The 25483-nt window shown below is 42.9% G+C and overlaps 1 protein-coding gene across 1 annotated transcript in view; it reads left to right on the top strand.

The window, feature by feature from the left end:
• Window positions 1-14432, top strand: part of LOC124593903 — a gene marked incomplete at its 5' end in the record, with an annotated part of 54924 nt that extends 40492 nt beyond the window's left edge. Inside the window, 2 exons of the mRNA XM_047132252.1 lie at window positions 6487-6785; window positions 14007-14432. Coding sequence (XP_046988208.1) covers window positions 6487-6785; window positions 14007-14432 — 725 coding nt within the window. The remainder of the gene's footprint in view (window positions 1-6486; window positions 6786-14006) is intronic.
• Window positions 14433-25483: the final 11051 nt, after the last annotated feature.

Here is a 25483-nt window from a genome sequence, read left to right as displayed (position 1 = left end):
TTGACCTCTTTTGCAGAGTGGGGTCGAGCGTTGTCGTTGTGCAAAATCACTTTATCGTGCCTCTCGCTGTATTGCAGCTGTTTGTCTTTTAATGCTCTGCTCAAACTCATTAACTGCGTTCGATAACGAGCACCTGTTATTGTTTCACTTGGTTTTAACACCTCATCGTACACGACACCGGGTTGGTCCCACCAAATGCAGAGCATTATCTTGGAGCCGTGAATATTCGGTTTGGCAGTCGACGTGGAAGCATGGCCTGGATATCCCCATGATTTTTTGCGTTTAGGGTTACCGTAATGAACCCATTTTTGTCCCCGGTCACAATGCGACGCAGAAATCCCTTCCGTTTTTGCCTCTGAAGCAACTGTTCACAAACACACAAACGTCGTTCAACGTCTCTTGGTTTCAGCTCACAAGGGACCCAAGTTCCTCCTTTCTGAATTACGCCTATAGCCTTGAGACGTTTTGAAAAGGCTTGCTGTGTCACTCCCACTAATCTTACCAATTCTTCTTGACTCTGACGCGAGTTTTCACTCAGAAAATGTCACCAATTCTGCATTTTCGAAAAAATCTCTCTTCCATCACTATGCCGGTCTACGACTTTAAAATCACCGTTCTTGAAGCGTTGAAACCACTCACGACACGTTCTTTCACTAACAGCGTCCTTACCTTACGTACTTGATAGCATTCGATGAGACTCAGCCGCTGTTTTCTTCATACTGGAACAAAACAGTAACACCTCCCGCAAATGACGAGAATTAGTCTCGTAAACTGACATTTTCAATCAAGAACAACTTTATGATGCAGAGACAAATCGACTGATGTTTGAATAAGGTTTTGTTGACCGAGGTCCAAGCTAACTGCCTGACGTCTGCGATCTGTTTCTTTCGACCGCTACTTACCGTTGTCGCCAACTATCGGCAAACGGTGGAAGCAAAGTTGTACACCTTGTAGTTGTAGGGGATATAGTAAAAGAAAAGCTTACTGGAGAATATGGGCTTGGGACGAGGAATGAGAGACGAGAAAGACTAATTGAGTTCTGTAATAAATTTCAGCTGGTAATAGAGAATACTCTGTTCAAGAATCACAATAGGAGAAGGTATACATGGAAAAGGCCGGGTGATACGGGACGATTTCAGTTAGATTACGTTATGGTCAGACAGAGATTCCGAAATGAGATACTGGATTAAAAGGCGTACCCAGGAGCGGATATAGTCTCAGATGTAGAAATGATGAAGAGCACGCTGAAGTTTAAGAGCTTAGTCAAGAAGAATCAATAAGCAATGAATTGTGATACGGAAGTATTAAGTAATGACGAGATACGCTTGAAGTTCTTTTAGGCTATAGATACAGCAATAAGGAATAACTCAGTAGCAATAACAGAAGCTGTAAACAAATTCTGCGGTTGATGATGGAAGAAAAATCAAGCAGGTTCATGGGCTTTATCGACATGTAAAAAGCGTTCGAAAATATAAAATGGTGCAAGATGTTCGAAATTCTGAGAAAAATAGGAGTAAGCTATAGGGAGAGTTGGGTAATATACAATATGTATTAGAGTCAGTAGGGAATAATAAGAGTGGACAACCAAGAATGAAGTGCTCAGAAGTAAGACAGGGATGTAGTCTTTCACCCCTACTGTTCAGTCCGTACATCGAAGAATTAATGATGGAAGTAAAAAAATGATTCACGAGTGGAATTAAAATTCAAGATGATAGAATATCAATGACAAGATTCGCTGATGACATTGCTATCCTGAGTCAAAGTGAAGAAGATTACATGATCTCCCGAATTGAATGGTCTAATGAGTAGAGAATATGTATTGAAAGTAAATCAAAGAAAGACGAAAGTAATGAGAAGTAGCAGAAATGAGAACAGCGAAAAACTTAAGATCAGGATTGATAGCGACGAAGTAGATGAAGTTAAGGAACTCTGTTACTTAGGCACTAAAATAACCAGTGACGAAGAGAGCAGGGAGGACATCAAAATCAGACTAGCACTGGCAAAAGCGGCATTCCTGGCCAAGGGAAGTCTATTAGGATCAAATATAGGCCTTAATTTAAGAAAGAAATTTCTCAGAATGTACATTTGGAGCACAACATTGTATGGTAGTCAAACATGGGCTGTGGGAAAACCAGAACAGAAGAGAATCGAAGCATTTAAGATGTGGTGCTACAGACGAATGTTGAAAATTAGGTGGACTGATAAGGGAAGGAATGGGGGAGTTCTGCACAGAATCGGAGAGGAAAGGAATATGTGGGAAACACAGATAAGGAGAAGGGACGAGATGATAGGACAACTGTTAGGACACCAGGGAACGACTTCCATGGTACTAGAGGGAGCTGCAGAGGGCAATACTGTAGAGGAAGACAGAAATTAAAATAAATCCAGCAAATAATTGAGAACGCAGATTGCAAGTGCTATTCTGAGATGAAGAGGTTGGCACAGGAGAGGACTTCGTGGCGGGCGGCATCAAACCAGTCAGAAGATTAACAACTCGAAAAAAAAAAAAAATCCATCATACAGATGTGGATGCCTTACTGTGGCTGATCAGTGACTCGAAGAAAAAGGATACCAACAGCCGTAATTCTTCCTAAAATATTTATTATTTAAGCAGCCAGTTTCGATGCATCATTGGCGTCATCTTAAGGCCCCTATGCGAAAAACGAATGGAGACATCCAAACACTGCAGCTCACATAACATGTACTATATACACTACTGGCCATTAAAATTGCTACACCACGAAGATGACGTGCTACAGACGCGAAACTTAACCGAAAGGAAGAAAATGCTGTGATATGCGAATGATTAGCTTTTCAGAGCATTCACACAAGGTTCGCGCCGCTGGCGACACCTACAACGTGCTGACATGAGGAAAGTTTCCAACCGATTTCTCATACACACAAACAGCAGTTGACCGGCGCTGCCTGGTGAAATGTTGTGATGCCTCGTGTAAGGAGGAGAAATGCGTACCATCACGTTTCCGACTTTGATAAAGGTCGGATTGTAATCTATCGTGATTGCGGTTTATCGTATCGCGACATTGCTGCTCGCGTTGGTCGAGATCCAATGACTGTTAGCAGAATATGGAATCGGTGGGTTCAGGAGGGTAAAACGGAACGCCGTGCTGGATCCCAACGGTCTCGTATCACTAGCAGTCGAGATCACAGGCATCTTATCCACGTGGCTGTAACGGATCGTGCAGCCACGTCTTGATCCCTGAGTCAACATATGGGGACGTTTGTAAGACAACAACCATCTGTCGAACAATTCGATGACGTTTGCAGCAGCATGGACTATCAGCTCGGAGACCACAGCTGCAGTTACCCTTGACGCTGCATCACAGACAGGAGCGCCTGCGAAGGTGTACTCAAGGACGAACCTGGATGCACGAATGGCAAAACGTCATTTTTTCGGATGAATCCAGGTTCTGTTTACAGCATCATGATGGTCGCATCCGTGTTTGGCGACATTGCGGTGAACGCACATTGTAAGCGTGTATTCGTCATCGCCATACTGGCATATCACCCGGCGTGATGGTATGGGGTGCCATTGCTTACACGTCTCGGTCACCTCTTGTTCGCATTGACGGCACTTTGAACAGTGGACGTTACATTTCAGATGTGGTACGACCCGTGGCTCTACCCTTCATTCGATCCCTGCGAAACCCTACATTTCCGCAGGATAATGCACGACCGCATGTTGCAGGTTCTGTACGGGCCTTTCTGGATATAGAAAATGCTCGACTCCTGCCCTGGCCAGCACATTCTCTAGATCTCTCACCAATTGAAAACGTCCGGTCAATGGTGGCCGAGCAAATGGCTCGTCACAATACGCCAGTCACTGCTCTTGATGAACTGTGGTGTCGTGTTGAAGCTGCATGGGCATCTGTACCTGTATACGGCATCCAAGCTCTATTTGACTCAATGCCTAGGCGTATCAAGGCCGTTATTACGGCCAGAGGCGCAGGATCTATGCACCCAAATTGCGTGAAAATGTAATCACATGTCAGTTCTAGTATAATATATTTGTCCAATGAATACACGTTTATCATCTGCATTTCTTCTTAGTGTAGCAATTTTAATGGCCAGTAGTGTAGTATGCACTGGTTACTTTACCCTGCAGTAACACTAAAAATGACCACGAGTTGTTACTGATGCCGCCCCACCCCCTCCCACACAATGAAGGTTGCAGGGGGACCTGTGCGTAATTGGCGAAAGCACTCTGGAAGAGGCAGCTCACCAGGTCTATGCAACACGCATGACAGAACCTACTCTCGTCACTGAAGACATCAGAGCGCCATTCCACTCTCCATTCCAGTCTGCTCTTTCACGATACCAGAATAGCTATATTTGGCGGTGTGGTGTCAGGGGTAGCGTGATGAGTGGCACACGTATTGCTAATCCTGCTGCATTCAGACATTGGAATAACGATCGCTGATGCCACGATAGGTGCAACATGTGCTTCATTTTCCTTTCCGGACAATGAATGTCAGGCCACTGCTGCTAACACAATGCGCAGTGCAATATTGGACCACAACATGTGAAAATTTAGCTCTGCACTGCGATGGATGGGGTCTTGCACCGCGTTGTGCCAGCGGTACTCTGATACCTGGCAGAAGAATTCCATAGGCAGCTCGCCTGACGGTTTCTTAATAAGTTGGGAAGTCTGTAATGAGAGTGCTGCCGTAACAGTACAATTCCCAGCAAATTACAGAACTCAGATCACTGTCAGCTGCAGACATTCTTTTGTGTATCATTAGATTAATTATTCATTTGATAGACCCACGAAGGAGGGGATCCTCCTGGGTGTGGAACATGTCAGACAACACATTACAAAAATTTAACTAGAAAAATTTGAGTTTCATTGATTTTAATGACCCTCAGCCAATAAACAGTAAAATTATGTTCATGAATTAAAATTAAACTTCTAATATTTACAGGTGTAATACTTACATCAGCTTTCATTAAATCCATTTTTTCACACAGTAACTAGTTACTTGGCTATTACAACCAAGTATTGTCAAAAATTAAACTGAATTATTCATTTCAATGATCCTTACTTAAGAGCAGTCAAATCATGTGCAAGATTTAAAATTAAACTTCCACTATTTACAGACTTAAGACTTTTATCTGCTTTCCATACCTTCATCATTCACACAGTAGGTAGTCACTTGGCTGTTACAACCAAGTATTGCCAAAAATTAAAGTATAATAAATTTTCATTAAAATGGTCTACTGCACTTGTTGAGAAATTCATGGATGGAATAGGAGTTCGCCACCAAAATTTCTTTTAAATTATGATTAAACTGTGCCTTGTCTGAAACTAGACTCTTAATGGTTGCTGGTAACATACTGAAAATATGCGTTGCTGACTAGTGGACTCCTTTCTGGGCAAGAGTAAGTGATTTTAAATCTTTATGTATATTGTTCTTATTCCTAATATTTATAGTGTGTACTAAGCAGTTAGTTGGAAAAAGAGATGTATTATTTACAACAAAATTCGTTAAGGAATAAATATACTGAGAAGCTGTGGTTAGTATGTCCAATTCTTTGAATAGGTTTCGACATGATCTTCTTGGATTTACATTACACATTACTCTTATTATACGCTTCTGTACTCTAAAAAATTTTTCTCGGTTTGTGGAGTTACCCCAATATATGATACCATATAATGGAGTGAAAATAAGCAAAATATGCCAGTTTTTTATATTTATACCTCCTATGTCTGACATCATTCGCATTGCAAACACAGACTTCTTTAGGCGCTTTAAGAGTTCGTTAGAATGTCGCTCCCAACTGAATTTTTTATAATCCCAAGAATTTTACACTCTCACCTTCTCCTATTTCCATATCATCATATTTTATACACACACTAGAAGGAAATCTCTTAGACGTTCTGAACTGCATATAGTGGGTCTTCTCGAAGTTTAATGACAGTGAATTGGCTATGAACCACTTATTAATGTCAGTAAACATTTCAATAGCTGCCCTTTCTCAATTTATATTTGATTTACCATTTATTGCAATGTCTGTATCATCTACAAATAAGACAAACTTGACATCTGGTAATGTAACAGATGACAGGTCATTAATATACACAAGAAAAAGTAGTGGGCCTAGTATGGAATCTTGAGGAACACCACATGTAATTTCTTCCCAGTCAGATGATGTCTGATTGCCTGCTGCTGAAGTGTTACGTAATGACACCCTTTGTTTTCTATTAGTAAGATACGACTGAAACCACTTTCCGGCACTACCAGTGATGCCATAATATTTTAATTTACTTAAAGTATATAGCGAAAACGAACCACAACAGCTATGTTAGTGGCCGTAATTTTCGCCTGCCGAGCGATATGACAATGGCAAACAAAACAGATAGCTGTCAATTACTTTGCCATTCTGACCCAGATATAGCAATACGTCATATACTCTCGTTCAGCTGGCTATGCCTTTCCGCCTTCATGTACTTCTGCCCTCGCTGCGCAGACAGGGAGGTGTCGGGCCGGCTGGTGTGGTGGGTGGAGGTGCTGCGTCTGCTGGGCGCGCAGCACGTGTTCGCGCACGTGTCGGCAGTGGGCGTGGCCGCGCAGCGCGTGCTGCGCCACTACCAGGCTCGCGGTCTACTGACAGCGCAGCGCCTCGTTATGCCCGGCGACGCCAGGGGCGCCACCTCCCCCACGGCGCCGCTACTGCGCAAGCGCCGCATGGAGGTCCTCGCTTACAACCACTGCCTCTACTCCAACCTCGAGCGCTTCCGGTTCATCCTGCCGCTCGACATCGATGAAGTACGTCACGCCAAGTAACAGCACAGTATCTTATTAACATTCACATTGTTGTTGTGGTCTTCAGTCCTGAGACTGGTTTGATGCAGCTCTCCATGCTACTCTATCCTATCCAATTTTATTAAATACCTCCTCATTAGTTATGTGACCTACCCATCTAATCTTCAGCATTCTTCTGTAGCACCACATTTCGAAAACTTCTATTCTCTTCTTGTCCAAACTATTTATCATCCATGTTTCACTTCCATACATGGCTACAATCCATACAAATACTTTCAGAAACGACTTCCTGACATTTAAATCTATACTCGATGTGAACAAATTTTTCCTCTTGACAAACGCTTTCCTTTCCATTGCCAGTCTACATTTTATATCCTCTCTACTTCAACCATCATCAGTTATTTAGCTCCCCAAATAGCAAAACTCCTTTACTACTTTAAGTGTCTCATTTCCCAATCTAATTCTCTCAGCATCACCCGACTTAATTCGACTACATTCCATTATCCTAGTTATGCTTTTGCTGATGTTCATCTTATACCCTCCTTACAAGACACTGTCGATTCCGTTCAACTGCTCTTCCGAGTCCTTTGCTGTCTCTGACAGAATTAAAATGTCATCGGCGAACCTCAAAGTTTTTATTTCTTCTCCATGGATTTTAATACCTACTCCAAACTTTTCTTTTGTTTCCTTTACTGCTTGCTCAATATACAGATTGAATAGAATCGGGGAGAGGTTACAACCCTGTCTCACTCCCTTCCCAACCACTGCTTCCCTTTCATGCCCCTCGACTCTTATAACTGCCATCTGCTTTCTGTACAAATTGTAAATAGCCTTTCGCTCCCTGTATTTTACCCTTGCCTCCTTCAGAATTTGAGAGTATTCCAGTCAACATTGTCAAAAGCTTTCTGTAAGTCTACAAATGCTAGAAACGTAGGTTCGCCTTTCCTTAATCTTTGTTCTTAGAAAAATCGAGGGGTCAGTATTGCCTCACGTGTTCCAACATTTTCTGATCTTCCCCGAGGTCGGCTTCTACCAGTTTTTCCATTCGTCTGTAAAGTATTCGCGTTAGTATTTTGTAACTGTGACTTATTAAACTGATAGTTCGGTAATTTTCACATCTGTCAACACCTGCTTTCTTTGGGATTGGAATTATTATATTCTTCTTGAAGTCTGAGGGAATTTCGCCTGTCTCATACATCTTGCTCACTAGATGGTAGAGTTTTGTCACGACTGGCTATCCAAAGGCTGTCAGTAGTTCTAATGGAATGTTGTCTACTCCCGGGGCCTTGTTTCGACTCAGGTCTTTCAGTGCTCTGTCAAACTCTTCACGCAGCATCATATCTCCCATTTCATCTTCATCTACACCCTCTTCCATTTCAATAATATTGTCGTCAAGTACATCGCCCTTGTATATACCCTCTATATACTCCTTCCACCTTCCTGCTTTCCCTTCTTTGCTTAGAACTGAGTTTCCATCTGAGCTCTTGATATTCATACAAGTGGTTCTCTTTTCTCCGAAGGTCTCTTTAATTTTCCTGTAGGCAGTATCTATCTTACCCCTGGTGAGATAGGCCTCTACATCCTTACATTTGTTCTCTAGCCATCCCTGCTTAGCCATTTTGCACTTCTTGTCGATCTCATTTTTGAGACATTTGTATTCCTTTATGCCTGCTTCATTTACTTCATTTTTGTATTTTCTCCTTTCGTAAATTAAATTCATTATCTGTTCTGTTACCCAAGGATTTCGACTAGCCCTCGTCTTATTACCTACTTGATCCTCTGCTGCTTTCATTACTTCATCCCTGAGAGTTACCCATTCTTCTTCTACTGTATTTCTTTCCCCATTCCTGTCAATTGTTTCTTTATGCTCTCCCTGAAACTATGTACAACCTCTGGTTCTTTGTTTATCCACGTCCCATCTCCTTAAATTCCCACCTTTTTGCAGTTGCTTCAGTTTTAACATTCACATTACTCATATTTAAAACTGATACCAGATACTGATATACAGAATATCTTGGCATTGGCTCGTTGAATGGCTAACAGAACCCGCTAAACCACAGTGTACAGGGAGTATTCGACAGAACCGAAAGGAACGTCACGTTTATTCTAAGAGCGTGTAATAAGACCCGTAATGTTTTTGGTATATATTTTTCTTTCTTTTTGTCAACAGTCTTCTGGCTGGTTTGATGCGGCCCGACACGAATTACTCTCCTGCGCCAAACCTCTCCATCTCAAAGTAGCGCTTGCAGCCTACGTCCTCAATTATTTGCTGGCTTTATTCCAATCTGTGTCATCCTCTACAGTTTTCGTCCTCTACAGCTCTCTTTCTAGTACCATGGAAGTCGTTCCCTGATGTCGTAACAGATGTCCTCTCATACTGTCCCTTCTCCTTATCTGTGTTTTCGACATATTCCTTTCCTCCCCGATTCTGCGTAGAGCTTTTTCATTCCTTACCATATCAGTCCACCTAATTTTCAACATTCGTCTGTACCACCATGTCTCCAGTGCGTCAACTCTCTTCCGCTCCTGTTTTCCGACAGTCTGTGAATGCTGAACTCCAAATGTGCATTCTCAGAAATTTCTTCCTCAAATTAAGGCCTATGTTTGACACTAGTACTCTTCTCTTGGCCAAGATTGCTCTTTTTGCTATTGCTAGCCTGCTTTTGATGTCCACCTTGCTCCGTCCGCCATAGGTTATTTTACTGCCTAGGTAGCTAAATTCTTTAACTCCATTTACTTCGTGACCAGCAATCCTGATGTTACGTTTCTCGTTATTCTCATTTCTGCTACATCTCATTACCTTCGTGTTTCTTCGATTTACTCTCAATGCATATTCTGTACTCATTAGACTGTTTATTCCACTCAGGATAGCGATGTAACATTGACAGCCTTTCACCTTAAATTTTAATTCCATTCCTGAACCTTTCTTGTATTTCCATCATTACTTCTTCGATGTACAGATTGAACAATACGGGCGAAAGACTACATCCCTGTCTTACACCCTTTTTAATCCGAGCGCTTCATTCTCCGTCGTTCACCCTTATTATTCCCTCTTGTCTCATATATGTATATTGTATATTTCCCATCTCCTCCTATTTCTTACCCTAGTTTTTTAGAATTTAGAGCATCTTGCGTTATTTCACATCGTCTAACGGTTTTTCCAGGTCGACAAATCCTATGAACTTGTCTTGAATTTTTTAGTTTTGCTTCCATAATCAGCCGCAAACCAGGTAGGACTGAGGTAGGACATCGAAAAAGTGTGAAGAAGGGCAGCTCGTTTCGTGTTATCGCGCAATAGGGGTGAGAGAGCCACTGATATGATACGCGAGTTGGGGTGGCAGTCACTGAAACAAAGGCGGTTTTCTTTGCGGCGAGATCTATTTACAAAATTTCAGTCACCAACTTTCTCTTCCGAATGCGAAAATATTTTGTTGACACCCATTTACGTAAGGAGAAATGATCAGCATAATAAAATAAGAGAAATCAGAGCTGGAACGGAAAGATTTAGGTGTTCCTTCCTCCCACACGCCATTCGAGAGTGTAATTGTAGAGAAGTAGAATGAAAATGGTTCGCTGAACCGTCTGCCAGAGTAACGATGTAGATGTAGAATTGCCTCTCTGGTCTGGTGCCTTTACCTTTCCTAAAGCCAAACTGATCGTCATGTAACATATCCTCAATTTTCTTTTCTGTTCTTCTGTATGTTAGGGTCATTTGGCAAGAAACGAGCCCGAGGCTGTAAAATGAAAACTGTTGAAGAGATGGTAATGCCATTTTTCTGAGGAAGAAGGTGTAGTCCCTACGAGAGCGCTGAAGTCCCAAACTAGGCGCTAAAGGGCACTCGGACGCGATCAGAGGGTGAGCAGGTGCAACGTTCAGTCGTCGACAGTCCACAGCACTGATCTGTGCTGAAAACACAGAACTGGAGCAGCTTACGGGATTCAGCCAGATAATATTTACAGCGACCACCGATATTTCGGCGGGAGTACAACCCGCCGTTTTCAAGGAAAGATAACGCACTCACACTCACACTGAACACTAGTGCCACCAAAGATGCCCAAAGTCAGAGGTATCGATAGTGAAAGACTACGAACTAGAAAATGAGGTAACATCGCCTTTGTCCCTCTGTTTTTTGACAAGGGAGAGAGCAGGATTCCAAGCAGAGTTTAAACAAAAACCTCCATCCCTGTTTACAAGATTGCTCGGTAATTTAATCTCAACAGCCTCCTTAATAACTCTGTCCCAATAGCTGGACGTCCATACCAATATCTTGGTATTGTTACATAACGTAGGGTGACCAGTATCCAAGCCGGCCGCGGTGGTCTAGCGGTTCTAGGCGCTCAGTCCGGAACCGCGCGACTACTACGGTCGCAGGTTCGAATCCTGCCTCGGGCATGGATGTGTGTGATGTCCTTAGGTTAGTTATGCTTAAGTAGTTCTAAGTTCTAGGGGACTGATGACCACAGATGTTAAGTCCCACAGTGCTCAGAGCCATTTTTGAACCAGTATCCAAACAATGTTCGGCAATGGCAGATCTACTTGGCTGATGTAATCGTGTGTGCCGTTCATGCTCAGTGCATCGGTCCTCCACGGTCCTGAAGGTGTGTCCAATGTATGCCATGCCACAGCTACAAGTAATGCGATATACACTCGCCTTACGCAAACCAAGATCATCCTTAACAGAACCCAAAAGCACTCTAATTTTAGATGGAGGTCGGAAAACACATTTCACATCGTAATTCCGTAATACACGATCGATCTTGTTGGAAGTGCTTCCTGCGTAAAGTTAAAAAGGCAGTAGACTTAGGTGTTGCCTCAGTATCATCATCAGTCACCCGATGCACAGTTGGTCGATAGCGCAACGAACGTTCAATCTGTTTTCCACGATAACCATTTTGACGAAATGTAGCTTTGGGTCGGCTGAGCTGGCAAAGTCTTTGTGTCGGAAATGACATGTGCCCTGTGCACCAAGATACGAAGTAACCCTTCACGCTGAGCCGGATGGTGACAACTATCAGCCTGCAAATAAAAGTCAGTGTGAGTACGTGAGTACTGCACGTCCCAATGATCCATCAACCTTCCTCCCACCAAAACCTCAAGAAAGGGAGGGCAACCATCCTCTTCCACCTCCATCGTAAAACGAATGTTCGGGTGGTTTGAGTTCAGATGTTCTAAAAAGGCATTCAAATTCTCCCTACCATGAGGTCAAACAACAGAAGTATCATCAACATATCTGAAGAAACAGGCGGGTTCCAAAGGCGCCGACTCCAATGCACGCTCCTCTAAATCTTCCATAAACAAATTTGCAAACACAGGAGACAACGGGCTACCCATCGCAACTCCTGCTGATATTGGCATGCACGTCCAGCTTTTGACAATGTTATTAAGGAGTCTGTCGAAATTAAATTAGGAGAGCAATCTTGTAAACAGGGATGGAATCCTGCTCTCTCCTTTGTCAAAAAACAGAGGGACAGAGTCAATGTTACCTCACTTGGCTAGTTCGTAGTCTTTCACTATCGATACCTCTGACTTCGGGCATCTTTGGTGGCACTAGTGTTCAGTGTGAGTGTGTTATCTTTCCTGAATTACTGCAAGAACCGAGGTTTTAAATTTGCCTGTACATCACCTGTCCGTTGCAGTTTGTCCCTTGAAAATGACGGGGCGTACTCCTGCCGAAATATCGGCGGTCGCTGTAAATATAGTACCTGGCTGGATTCCCCTAAGTTGTTTGAAAATTGTATACACCAGGAGAAACTCGGGTCTCACAGAGAAATGGAGGCTTCAAAAGAAGAGAAAATGGATGTTGTGCTTTATATTACAGCGGAACGAGCGCGGGGAACGGAAATTCGTCTAAGAATGACACAACTATACCGAAAGCACTGAATGTTGGTTGTAATTCCGATGCTCAGTCCGACCTTTGAGGCAATGGCTGTCTCCGCAACTCTCCCTACATTTCTGCTATTCTTCGAAGAATTTCCGTTCCCCGCACTCTCTCTGCTGTAAGGAAACGCACTACATTCTTTTGGCGTTCTTTTGAAGCCTTCAGTTCCCTGTTTCCAGCACGACTAAGAGCAGTGGGCAGACGGCGCGTGCGCGAGCTCGCTCTATCGTCACGGGCATGTGCATCCGCGTCCCACGAGCGGTGATTCAGGAGCCACTTCTCTCTTAAACGAACTACATTTCTTCCGTAAATAACGGCATTACGATCCGTTTAGCGGTTTTCATTCTACAGCTTCCGGTTCGTTTTTATTTGAAAGACCCTAATACACATACGATTTATCATATAGAATCGGCACCAGTATAAGATTCTTCACCGACAATATTGTCATCGACAGCAAAACATCATCACTGGATGGTCGTATGAAAATCAGAAATACTTGGCCAAAATTTGCACTCAGTATAAGTCGAAGAACTTTTCTTCGTGAATTTCGTATTTTGCACTGACCGCTATTGCCACATGAAACCATTATGGGTTCATTAGAGGAAATAGACTATTATCCTCCAAGTCAAGACAAGACGTCTCAGAAAACTGTAACCACTTATAATGTAGGATGACACCGTCTGGGTTGCTTATTACGTTTTATTGGGAAAGCGAATTGGACTTTCGGTACAGGTTATCCTCAATTACGTACATCTATGTAAACTGATGATAAGAGGGGGAGAAAGGATAGGAAAGGGATCATTGCTGTCGGCTGTCCGAAAGAACAGACACCCAAGCATTCATAGATAAATGTACACCTAATTACTGTGATACCCAGCTTATCAGTAGGATGAAGATTCAGTTAAAATTATGGAAGTTGTGTGGTTTTCACAACCTCCAACCTGCTCACAAGCTGTGTCTCACAGTAAAGCGATATACATAAACGACGATGACCTTTATCTAAAGTCGAAACTGGTTATCCTAATAAAAGATACCAACGTTCTTCATTCTCTTCGTCAGTGACTGAATCATCCAGGAAGAACCTTAAATGACGAATTGAAGATAAACACTACTGGGTGATTTGGCTGAGCCACGCTTCTTGTCAAACTACTTCTTCAACATTCCACATATCCACTGCCCTGATAGGATCTTCTTCTAAAATCTTCAGGGGTCCCCTGCTGGCTTAACTCGGGACTCCAGGTGACTCCTAAAGAAGATCCCACACCAGAGGGGGATGTTACCTTCAATGACAATGCTCACGAAATCCTGCACTCTTACATGAGGTGGCGAATGTTGATGCCAGCAGGTATGGTTGCCGACACGCAGCTGGTCGTGGCGCGGACTGCTGGCCCAACTGGTGTCCGAACAGAGGGAAGTGCTGGTGCGCCACGCGTCGCTGTCGGCGCGCAACGTCTACCTGGTGGGAGGCGGCGCCTTCTGGTCTGCGGGGGCGGCGGCCGCCAAGAGCCTGGTGCGCACCGCCGCCGCGCTGGCCGTGGCGCACCACGCCGCCTCCAGGCCCGCCTCCAGACTGCTGCTGCCCCCGCACCGCGCCGCACTCGCGCACTTCCGCGCCGCCTGCCCCCAACAGGAGGCTCCGGAGTGTCGATCACCACCAGCGCAGCTACAGCAACCCCTGACACCCAGCCTCTCTCGCTGGCAGCCCAGACTCCGTCGCGCCGTTAGGAGAACACTACAGCATGTATTTCCCCTCGACCTGATCCAAACCTGAACGAAAGGTCTCAGATTTCACAGAGCATCACTCACCGCATACTCAACTTCAGAATCTGCTGATGTCCAGTTTCACTTGCTGGTAGGCCAGGCACTGATGCACTTACAGGGGAACGCTGCACCATTTTCTTTCCTCAAAACCTAATGCATCCCTGAACACAAACAGTGAGACAAAGATAAGAGTGTAGCTCATCTCATTCCTAAATTCCACATTAGATGAAACCAGTTTCGCTTGCTGGCAGACTGAGTTCCGATGTACCAACAGGAGAACGTTGCAGCATGTAACGTCTCAGTCCTTATGGCAACCAGTTAAGGTCCAGGCCTCAGGGTATCGCCCAACTCGAGCATAACATCACGTCCATCCTCAATCACTTGCTGGCAGCCCAGGTTGCTGTTGTGTGGTGGTGGGAGAACGTTGCAGTATGCACTTTCCCCGAGACCTGCTCCATCCCTAAGCACAGCCAGTGTCGTAAGGGTATCAGAGGCTCCAGAGTATCGCTCACCTCACCCTCCACTCCAGAATCAGAAAACATCATTGTTCCAGCCCTGCTCATAGCCAGTAAAGTGTGGGTCTCAGAGGACTCAGAATGTTGCTCTTACAGTAACTCTCAACCTCTTTCACAAGCTATCTGGCATCCAAATTCACCTATTGCAACTTCAAGTTATGGTATGAAGGTCTGATGGGTTCCATTCACCTTCAGAACTAGCTGACACCAAGCCTCACTTTACCATATATTTTGAGAAGTTAGTTTATTTTATTTTGACACCCAGCTTCAGTATTTCAGTACGACATCTTCAGGCTTCAAATGCAATTCATGTATAGACATGCAGATACATCGATATTAGCATACTCAATCATCAGTATCTGGATACTGTGAATTCGTTATTACAGTGCTTCCTTCGAAGGCTTGACAACAAGCCGCACTTGTTGGCAGACCAGGCACTGATGACCCATTAGTAGAATACTGCAGCAAGTAATTTCTCAGGACATGCTCCAGCCTTCATCACAGTTAATGGTGATGCATGTCTTAGAGCTTCCAGAGTGTCGCTCATCACTGAGTCAGCCCTAGAACTTAGTCTCGCTCACTTGCAGCCCAGGCTTCAAAGTACTATAGCCAGGACACAGCAGCATCTACTTCTTCCAAGACTTTGTCCACGCCTGATTCCAGCCAGTAAGATGAAAGTCTGAGAGACTTCAAAGTGCTGTTCTCCACCAGCACCAAATGGTATTTATCCATGTTGCAGTCACCGAAGCAGAGCACAGGATGATATCTATCCTTGCATTATAGCAGCCCAGGCTCCAAAAAGCCATCAGGAGGACGTTGCAACACGCCCTCTCCTCTCTGCTCTAGTCATTAACTCCACGTCACAGAAGCCCCATAGTGTCTCTCACCAGAACTCACAGACGAGTACCAGGTGACGCCTTCCATTACACAGGGGCACTCCAGGCTGTGAAGTGCTTTTGAGAGGTTGTTTCACGCTATTCTCTACCAAGAGCTGCTTCAGCTATGGTCACTCTCACGCATGTTAAAGGCTCGTCACAAGCTGAAGACCGAGTGAGATGGCGCAGTGGTTAGCACACTGGACTCGTGTTCAGGAGGACGACGGTTCAAACCCGCATCCGGCCATCCTGATTTAGGTTTTCCGTGATTTCACTAAATCGCTTCAGGCAAATGCCGGGGTGGTTCCTTTGAAAGGGCACGGCCGACTTCCTCCCCCATCCTTCCCTACTCCAGTGGGACTGCTGACCTCACGTTCCAACGCACCATTAGGAGAAAACTGAAACATGCCATCTTGCAGGATGTTTTCAAATCCTGAACACATGCAGCCTTTTACAGCTCGGAGGACGCAGGGTGCCGAACTTTACAAGCTCACCACCAACACTAGCACATACTGGGTTCGCCACCTATAGGAACCATTCCAGCATTTTCCCACAGCTGCTTAAGAAAACCTAAATCTGGATAATTGGACAATCATTTGAATTTCAGTCCTCAAAAATGAGAGTCCAGTGTTTTAATTATTGCATTATCTTTCTAGGTAGTAATGGCAGCGATGGATGCACTGTGAGAGTATCCCAGACCTATAAGTGGGCCTGGTTCACAAACACCACACTATCCAATGACCTCCATTCATTTCTACAAGGTGCCAATGAATGTCAAATGGCCGCATGTGTTTCGTCATTGAGGAAGGAAGTGACAACATGTATTCGCATATGATTGGTTTCTTGGTTGGTCTCTCAGTCAGATCAAGAGCGTAATTACCAAGCTAATTTGAGAGGAATGTTACTAAAATGTTAAAATTTTGTTTGAAAAGATGAAATACGAAACAGCAATTTGATAACTCTGCTCTCCTCTTACACTCTCAATCTACTGGCAGTTGGTAAAATCCATTATTGAAATACCCAGACTAAAACTACAAAATAGCTAAAATAATACAACGAGGAGTTGTGACTTGCTGATCACTAGGAAAACAGATGAAGCAGCCTTTCTGAAAAGGCATTAAAATCTTATATCTAATAACATAAGTAGGTCAGAGCCTACACAGAATCTTAGATAGCAAATCACATTCGTTTCATCGTCACCTGAAGTAGAGGGGAGACCAGCTGGTAGGCCGGTTACAGCTCTCTTATGTCTTCATATGAAACACATTCTGTTTGAATGCCGTGTACAGGGATCTGTACACCGAAAGCTCTGCACACCGGTGAGCCCTATAAGAGGACATGTTAAAAGTATTCCCTCACACATCAGCGGCCGGAAAGAGAAACGTCACGTTTGTTTCGCTTGTCGCAGTTTGTTGTTCCTCAACTACAACTCGTCCCACAAACGCATGATCATGTTTCATGTATGGGAAAAGAACAATGGGAACTTGTATGTTCCATATAGGCATGCTTAGCTGCTTCATTGCCCCGAATTTTTATATGCCCTGGTAGCCAGCAGAAGACACGTCATTGCCGTTCCTCTGCATGTAAAGAAGAGGGCCGTAAATCTGTTGCATATATGTGATGCGTTGCCTGAAAAGCACCTGGGGATGCAGTGTATGATTAGTCCCCATCTTCTCTATTTTAAGCTTAGTACACCACAGCCAGACAACCCACATTATCGGATGCCACACAGCAACTGATTTACTCATAACTGCCGATGCTCGACAGTCTCTCACATCAGTTCGCGCAGTTGCACATACGTAATGGACAAACCAGTACTGTACTGTTTTGCGGACGTATCAGCAATCTTGTAGACTTTAACAGCGTTTGTGATATCGAGGAAAATTTGCAGAAAATTAATGCTAAGTGCAAGCTAATGTGTATGCAGACAGATAAAACCATCCAGTCACTCTTAACATCTTTCGCGTATTTTGGAATTATTACGCTCGGAAACACGTGATATAATCATGTGTCTCTGAGGCTGGCAAAGGCATACCATTCATTGGGATGATTCTGAGTGGGGGTAGTATATTGGCGAAAGACGTAGTGTGCAACTCGTTTACACCACTTTTGACTATTGCTACACTGGCTGGAACCCTTGCCACCCCTCAATAGCAAAAAAATAAAAAATAAAAAATAGGTCAGTCAAATGTTTCGTGAAGTGATTTGTATAAAAGTAAGAACTAAAACAGATCAAGGAAACATTTGACGAATGTAATGATTTCGAGCGGTATTCAAAAGCGCGAAAAATATTTCTCTAATCTATTTTGTTTCTTACTCTTAGACAAATTATTTAGCGAAAAATTTGACAGATCGCCTTTTCATTTTTTTAATTTCCAACTTTTTGTTCAAAACGCATGATACTACTGACACATCATTTTCCTTCCTAGCGTCTTCTGTTCTCTAAATGTGCTGAATTTCGTGCTTGTTTCTAAGGAAACCACTTTGATGGTTAAATATTACAGCAATGCAACTTTGTATGTGCAAAATAGCTAGGTCTTAAAAATGAAAACGTTTTGACATCTCATTTGTCTTCCTAGAGTCTATCGTTCTCAAATTGTCTTGTATTTAGTATTTGATTCGAAGGAAGTCATTTTAAAAATCAAATATCACTCCAAAGCAACTTTTTTACGCAACATAGCTACACCTTGAACAGATGAAATTTTTGACCTATAATTTGCCTTCTTAGTGCCTATTGTTCTTGAAATGTCCTTAATTTAGAATTTGGTTCGAAGGAAGCCTTTTTGACAGCTGAATATCACACCAACGTAACTTTTTATGCACACAATCACTAAGGCTTTGAAGAAATGAATTTCTTGATGTGTTATTCACGTAGCTAGCTGGCAGCGTTCGTCAAATATTTCACTTTTCCCTCACTTTTGCTTAATTACCCTGAGTACTTTAAAGCAATTAAATATTTTTTTTTTTTTTTGCCAAACTAGACCACACGCTGTTCAATTTGATTCCTTATTTTTCTATTTTCCACTCTTCGTTTGGGTATGAAAATTCGGACAAAAATTTTCCTTCAATCACTCATTAATTCTTTCTTAAGTGGGGTAGGACGTCAAACGGGACGACTTGGAGCAGGAGAGGCATCACAGGACATTTTAATTTCCACTGTCTATACTTTTACAAATAAATTCATAAAACTTTGTCAGCATCACCAGGAAGGATTCAGGATTCACACTCATTGCAGTGGAAGAATGAAAACATAACAAATAAAATTTTTTTACGTGTGAAATTTCATCATTCTTTCACTTACTGCATTTGTTGCTATAGGTACACTAAGTTAGAGATTCTTCGATGAATTTTGCACAGCATACAAACCATACTTACAGGTGTATGATACTCTAGAATTTATTTAATTTGTGTAATAACGAATGAGCTGTTATATTTTAAACTTCAGGTTTAGAAAAAACACAAATTTTCTAGTTAATTACCTCAATTTTTACCACAGTTTTTAATAGATTTGTAAAATTCTAGAGTTTCATACACCTTTGAGCATGGTTTGTATGCTGTGCAAAATTCATCGATGAATCTCTCTTACTTATGAAGAAAAGTGTACCTATAGCAACAAATGCTGCCATTAGTATGTGAAAAAATGATGAAATTTCAGACGCATGCATGAAACATCGTTTTTATGCTCTTGGGACGCGTTGTACAATATTATAAATCTAGTGTCCCCCTTGAACTCCGATATAGTATTGTTTATACGACTGATTGTAGTAGTCAGATTTGCGTGTTTCGATCAAATGAATATACAGAAATACAGCGCAGGCAAAAATTAGTTTTTCTCCGGCGTTTTATTCCCAGTGGTAATCCAGTCAAAGTCGGTGAAGTTTTATAAGAAGTATATTTCTTCATTTTCAGTGAGGGAATTTCAGTGTGGCCGTACTTGACGTTCATTAATTTGGAAGAACTACAACCACAGATGAAAACACCGTTAACGCGTACAACGTTGTTTTGGCGAATCTGCTTTTAAAGATGTATGAAATAGCTGACACCACCGACACACATAAAAAAAGAGCACGCTTCAGTCTACGTGAATTTACTATGTGAAAGTTTTGTGCGAGTTGGCTGCCGAATTTGTCAAAATTTGAGTAAAGAACGGCAAATGTGAAAACGGATCGGTGAGCGATGTGTGCGCCAACAATTAAAAGGTTTCTAACTTCGTACGCTGATTTAATACCGTGAGACGTTGGTCCATCAAGTCACACTGAACACGAGACGAAAATCAAGACAGTGGGCGGAAGCCGGTGGATCTACAGAGAAAAAAAGAAGTCGATTGCATCTGCCAGGAAGATTATTGTTATATTTTTCTGGGGTGTAGAAGGGATTCTTGTCATTTATTGCTTTTCAAAGGTAAATCCATAACTGGAGAGTAGTGTGTAAGTCTGCTGGGGCAACTGAGTAATGAAATACTTGAAAAGATAAATGAGTTACAAAAGAAAACAAAAGAATCATCTACCATCAAGGAGAATGTATCGGTTGCGGACGGTACTTTCTCAGTTTGAAACTTACAGGATTAACGAGCGTTTTGTTGCCCTCGTGACTACTCCCAGATAATTTAGTTGCAACAGGGTTCACAACCACGATAAACTTTTGAAAGAAATGCGCAATGCAGGAGACTTATTGCTTTCAAAAACTGCTCCCATAACTGAAGGACTTTGTAGCTGGAGAATATATTGCCTCCGATGAAGAGGATATGGCCGTCGAATATGTGTATTTCGAGCACGTTCCACAATCGCACTTTTGGAACGAAATCTACTGAATGTAAAAGTGAGGGACGAAAATTGTTCTTATAAATTGGGCTGCGTAGATTAAAAGGTGTGTGCGCTTTTTTTTTTTTTACTTAAAAGGCAACGTCTTTCGGAAGGCATTTGACCCAGCCTTTGCTAAAACGCATATCAAATAGCCTTGTGGTTCGTAGATTGTACGTACGGACGTATGTATCGATATACATAACCATGGAATCCACATGAAACGTACGGTGCCATATTCTTGCAGAATATTTAGACTTCTGAGAGGGTGAAAACTGAGGTCACCAGTTTCTGTAAGTCACACAAAAACTACTCATAAATTTTCAGAATCATTTTGTATGTGTTAATATGAATCATTTTTAGTGATATTCATAGAGCACGTTATGCTTGTAAACTTACGGATGATAGGCAAAATAATGTAAACACCTGCACTTACTTGGGAATGGTTTATTAATAGGGGGTGGACCCCTATTTGCACGTAATACAGTTGCGATTCTTCTTGGAATAAGGGCATATAATGATTGAATAGTCTCCAGTGGTATGTTGTGTCACTCTTCGATCAGAACCTCTTCTAACTCCTGTAGTGGCGAGGGAGGAGGAAATCTGCCCCAGAGTCCGCGCTCCAATACCGCCCACAAGGGATCGATACTGTTCGAATCCGGGGGCTGTACTGGTCGGGGAAGCCGCTGCAGTTCAGTTGCATGTCCCTCACACCACTATTGTACTGTCCTGGCTATGTGAATATATTGCCTCCGATGAAGAGGATATGGCCGTCGAATATGTGTATTTCGAGCACGTTCCACAATCGCACTTTTGGAACGAAATCTACTGAATGTAAAAGTGAGGGACTTCACTGAAAATATAACTACTCTGTGTGATGCAGTAAAGATAAGAGGAGATTACGTAATGAGCAAGTACTGAGATATGGCATCGTTGTTGGGGAACAACATTTGAATCATAGGGTGCACCTGATCACCTAAAATGTTCACATAATCGTTGGTTGTAACACGGCCTTTGAGAGTAATAATGGGACCAGTAGAATACCATGATATGGCTTCCCACACCATCACTCTCCCACCTCCATGCTTAACCGTTGGAATCAAGCAATCAGGATTGTAGGTTTCTTCTGGCGTTCTCCAGACTAAACCCGGCCCGATGTTGGAAATAACGAAAACGTTGACTCGTCGGACCAAACGACGTGTTTCCACTGATCAGCCGTCCAGGATTTATGCTCCTGACACAATGTTTTACGCATCTTTGGGTTGGTTGTCGACACTAATGGCTTCGGTACAGCAACTTGTCCATGAATGTTCGCTATATGTTGATAGATACAGGGTCTCGAAGATGGCTATTGAGCTCTGCAGTCACTTTAGCCGCCATAGTTTTGCATTGTTTTGACACAATTCGTGTTAGCGTATGACGATCTGTGCCATTTAATTTCGATTTGCACCCACTATTAAATTTACACGATGATGTCTTTCCATGTTTTGTGTAGGATGTCAAGAGTGTTGAAGTAGTTGCTCTTGAAACGCTCAAGAAGTTGGCTGTCTTGGTTACGGTTGCTCCAGCTAATCGGGCCGCCACAATCTGCCCTCTTTGGAACTCTGTTACGTCTTTCATTGCCCGTCGACTTTGGCCTCTGAATGCAATACGAAGTGTGCACTATTCGTAAAGAACCTGCACTGGCGCCTAGTACGTACTGAACACGCACACTCCAGCGCGACACGTGCCTTACCTGCACTGTTGACTGTTAAACACAACCATCTCATAACTACCACTGTTCACATTATTTTGACTATCCACTGTATATGCCACAGCTAAACAATGCGCTGCTGCGAAAACTGTGCAATCTGTGAGAATGCCACTTGAACCACACCACCAGCTCCCTCATCGTTTTAGGGTTTGGAGGATTTTACCGGTATATCATGAACTTCACTGAAAATATAACTACTCTGTGTGATGCAGTAAAGATAAGAGGAGATTACGTAATGAGCAAGTACTGACCATTTGTGTGGTCCATCTGGATGGTATATGACGTTCTAGTGCACAGCGAGTTATCTGATTCTCAGTATTCGCTCAGAGGGAGAATGTAATATCTCCTGGACAAAATGATCACTATAGAGGAAAATTTCACTTGATAGACACAGAAGAGGAAGCTCACATGAATAATCTACCTGCATTCCTCTAATTTTCACAAATACCATACAGGACTCTATCAGGGCGATTTACTGACAAACGCCGCTAAAATAAAAAAACGAGTCCATGGCTGTAATAATTAGGCCACCTCATCAGGAAGATCTATTACGCTCCAGTTTTCGATATGTGTAGCATATTATTTCTAACCCATTTCAGTGACTAGAGTTACAGATGTTGCACCAGTCGTAAAGTTACTGACAATCGTCCAACGTTGTTCTTTAACCGAGTTTTTTTTTCTTCTCACTATTTTTGAAAATTGTACGCTGCCACTGTGTTCTAATTTCTTAAGGTGCATATTTAATGACATTAAAGTGGCGAAATGCCTTATGGATTTTGTAAATAATTATTCATAAGAGACCTCTGTATTTGCTAAGCAAATGGCTCTACATAATTAAGAATGAATACAAATATTTTCTGTTTTGAGAAAATCGTGTACTGCTTAATAAAAAAGAATCATTTTTAGAAAAGATGTTCTCATTTCAGCAAGTCCTTTACACAGGTATTACTCGTCGTAGCCATTGCCGCTGTATCTAACGATCTCTGCTCTTCTTCCCTTGCTTCGCACGGCGTCATGTAAGCAACGCGAGGAATCTGCGGCAATAATCGTAAAGGGAAACTTGAACGTCGTCTGATATTCTGGGAAAGGAGAGTGGCGTTCTACAGAAATTTCAAAAGTCGTAAGACTAAAGACAGAGTTCATACTTCTGAAAGAAAAACCTTATTAATACTACACTACTGGCCATTAAAATTGCTACACCAAGAAAAAATGCAGATGATAAACAGGTATTCATTGGACAAATATATTATACTAGAACTGACATGTGATTACATATTCACACAATTTGGGTGCATAGATCCTGAGAAATCAGTACCCAGAACAACCACCTCTGGCCGTAATAACGGCCTTGATACGCCTGGGCATTGAGTCAAACAGAGCTTGGATGGCGTGTACAGGTACAGCTGCCCATGCAGCTTCAACACGATACCACAGTTCATCAAGAGTAGTAACTGGCGTATTCTGACGAGCCAGTTGCTCGGCCACCATTGACCACTTTTCAACTGGTGAGAGATCTGGAGAATGTGCTGGCCAGCGCAGCAGTCGAACATTTTCTGTATCCAGACAGGCCTGTACAGGACCTGCAACATGCGGTCGAGCATTATCCTGCTGAAATGTAGGGTTTCGCAGGGATCGAATGAAGGGTAGAGCCACGGGTCGTAACACATCTGAAATGTAACGTCCACTGTTCAAAGTGCTGTCAATGCGAACAAGAGGTGACCGAGACATGTAACCCATATCATCAAGCCGGGTGATACGCCAGTAAGGCGATGACGAATACACGCTTGCAATGTGCGTTCACCGCGATGTCGCCAAACACGGATGCGACCATCGTGATGCTGTAAACAGAACCTGTATTCATCCGAAAAAAATGACGTTTTGCCATTCGTGCACCCAGGTTCGTCGCTGAGTACACCATCGCAGCCGCTCCTGTCTGTGATGCAGCGTCAAGGGTAACCGAAGCCATGTTCTCCGAGCTGATAGTCCAAGCTGCTGCAAACGTCGTCGAACTGTTCGTGCAGATGGTTGTTGTCTTGCAAACGTCCTCATCTGTTGACTCGGGGATCGAGACGTGGCTGCACGATCCGTTACAGCCATGCGGGTAAGATGCCTGCCATCTCGACTGCTAGTGATATGAAGCCGTTGGGATCCAGTAGGCGTTCCGTATTACCCTCCTGAACCCACTGATTCCATATTCTGCTAACAGTCATTGGATCTCGACCAACGCGAGCAGCAATGTCGCGATACGATAAGCCGCAATCGCGATAAGCTACAATCCGACCTTTAACAAAGTCGGAAACGTGATGGTACGCATTTCTCCTCCTTACACGAGGCATCACAACAACGTTTCACCAGGCAACGCTGGTCAACTGCTGTTTGTGTATGAGAAATCAACTGGAAAATTTCCTCATGTCAGCACGTTGTAGGTGTCGCCAGCGGCGCCAACCTTGTGTGAATGCTCTGAAAAGCTAATCATTTGCATGTCACAGCATCTTCTTCCTGTCCGTTAAATTTCGCGTCTGCAGCACGTTATCTTCGTGGTGTAGCAATTTTAATGGCCAGTAGTGTAATATTGTCCGTAAAATATGACATGCCATTTTATTATTCATCACCCACCTAAGATTAGGGTAAACCACTGCCATAGACAAGTATAACGATCGAGACGAGTAGTCAAGCACGAGCAATACATAAGCTCTCGGACATATATTTATTCAATCTCGATGCAAAAATGGCTGGTCGCCAGTCCAAAGTAATGGACAATGAAGTTGGACAGCTATTCTGAAATTATGGTAATATTGTTGTGCTTCTGTAAGCAGGAATGTTATAAGACCAACTTCGGTGTGCGTAAATACACGTTAACCAACAGCAATACCGCGTTACTGACACGAAAAGGAAGAAAATTTAGATAAACAAAATATTCCTTCTGTCCATAAAATTCTTCAAGGCGTGTGACCACACTGTCACTACCTGAAATTCTCCGACATTTCGGCCACAGTTTCAGATCGTCTTCCTCAGGAAGTTTTGTTTACTTCTTTCATCAGTTTCGAATAAGTGCGTAATTCTATAAGGGACCGCCCTAATGAATTAGGTGACACTTATAGTAACCTATACTGTTTACA

The sequence above is a fragment of the Schistocerca americana genome, chromosome 2 (assembly GCF_021461395.2).
Source record: "Schistocerca americana isolate TAMUIC-IGC-003095 chromosome 2, iqSchAmer2.1, whole genome shotgun sequence".
Lineage (NCBI taxonomy): Eukaryota > Metazoa > Arthropoda > Insecta > Orthoptera > Acrididae > Schistocerca > Schistocerca americana.
This window is presented reverse-complemented; position numbering and strand designations above follow the sequence as displayed.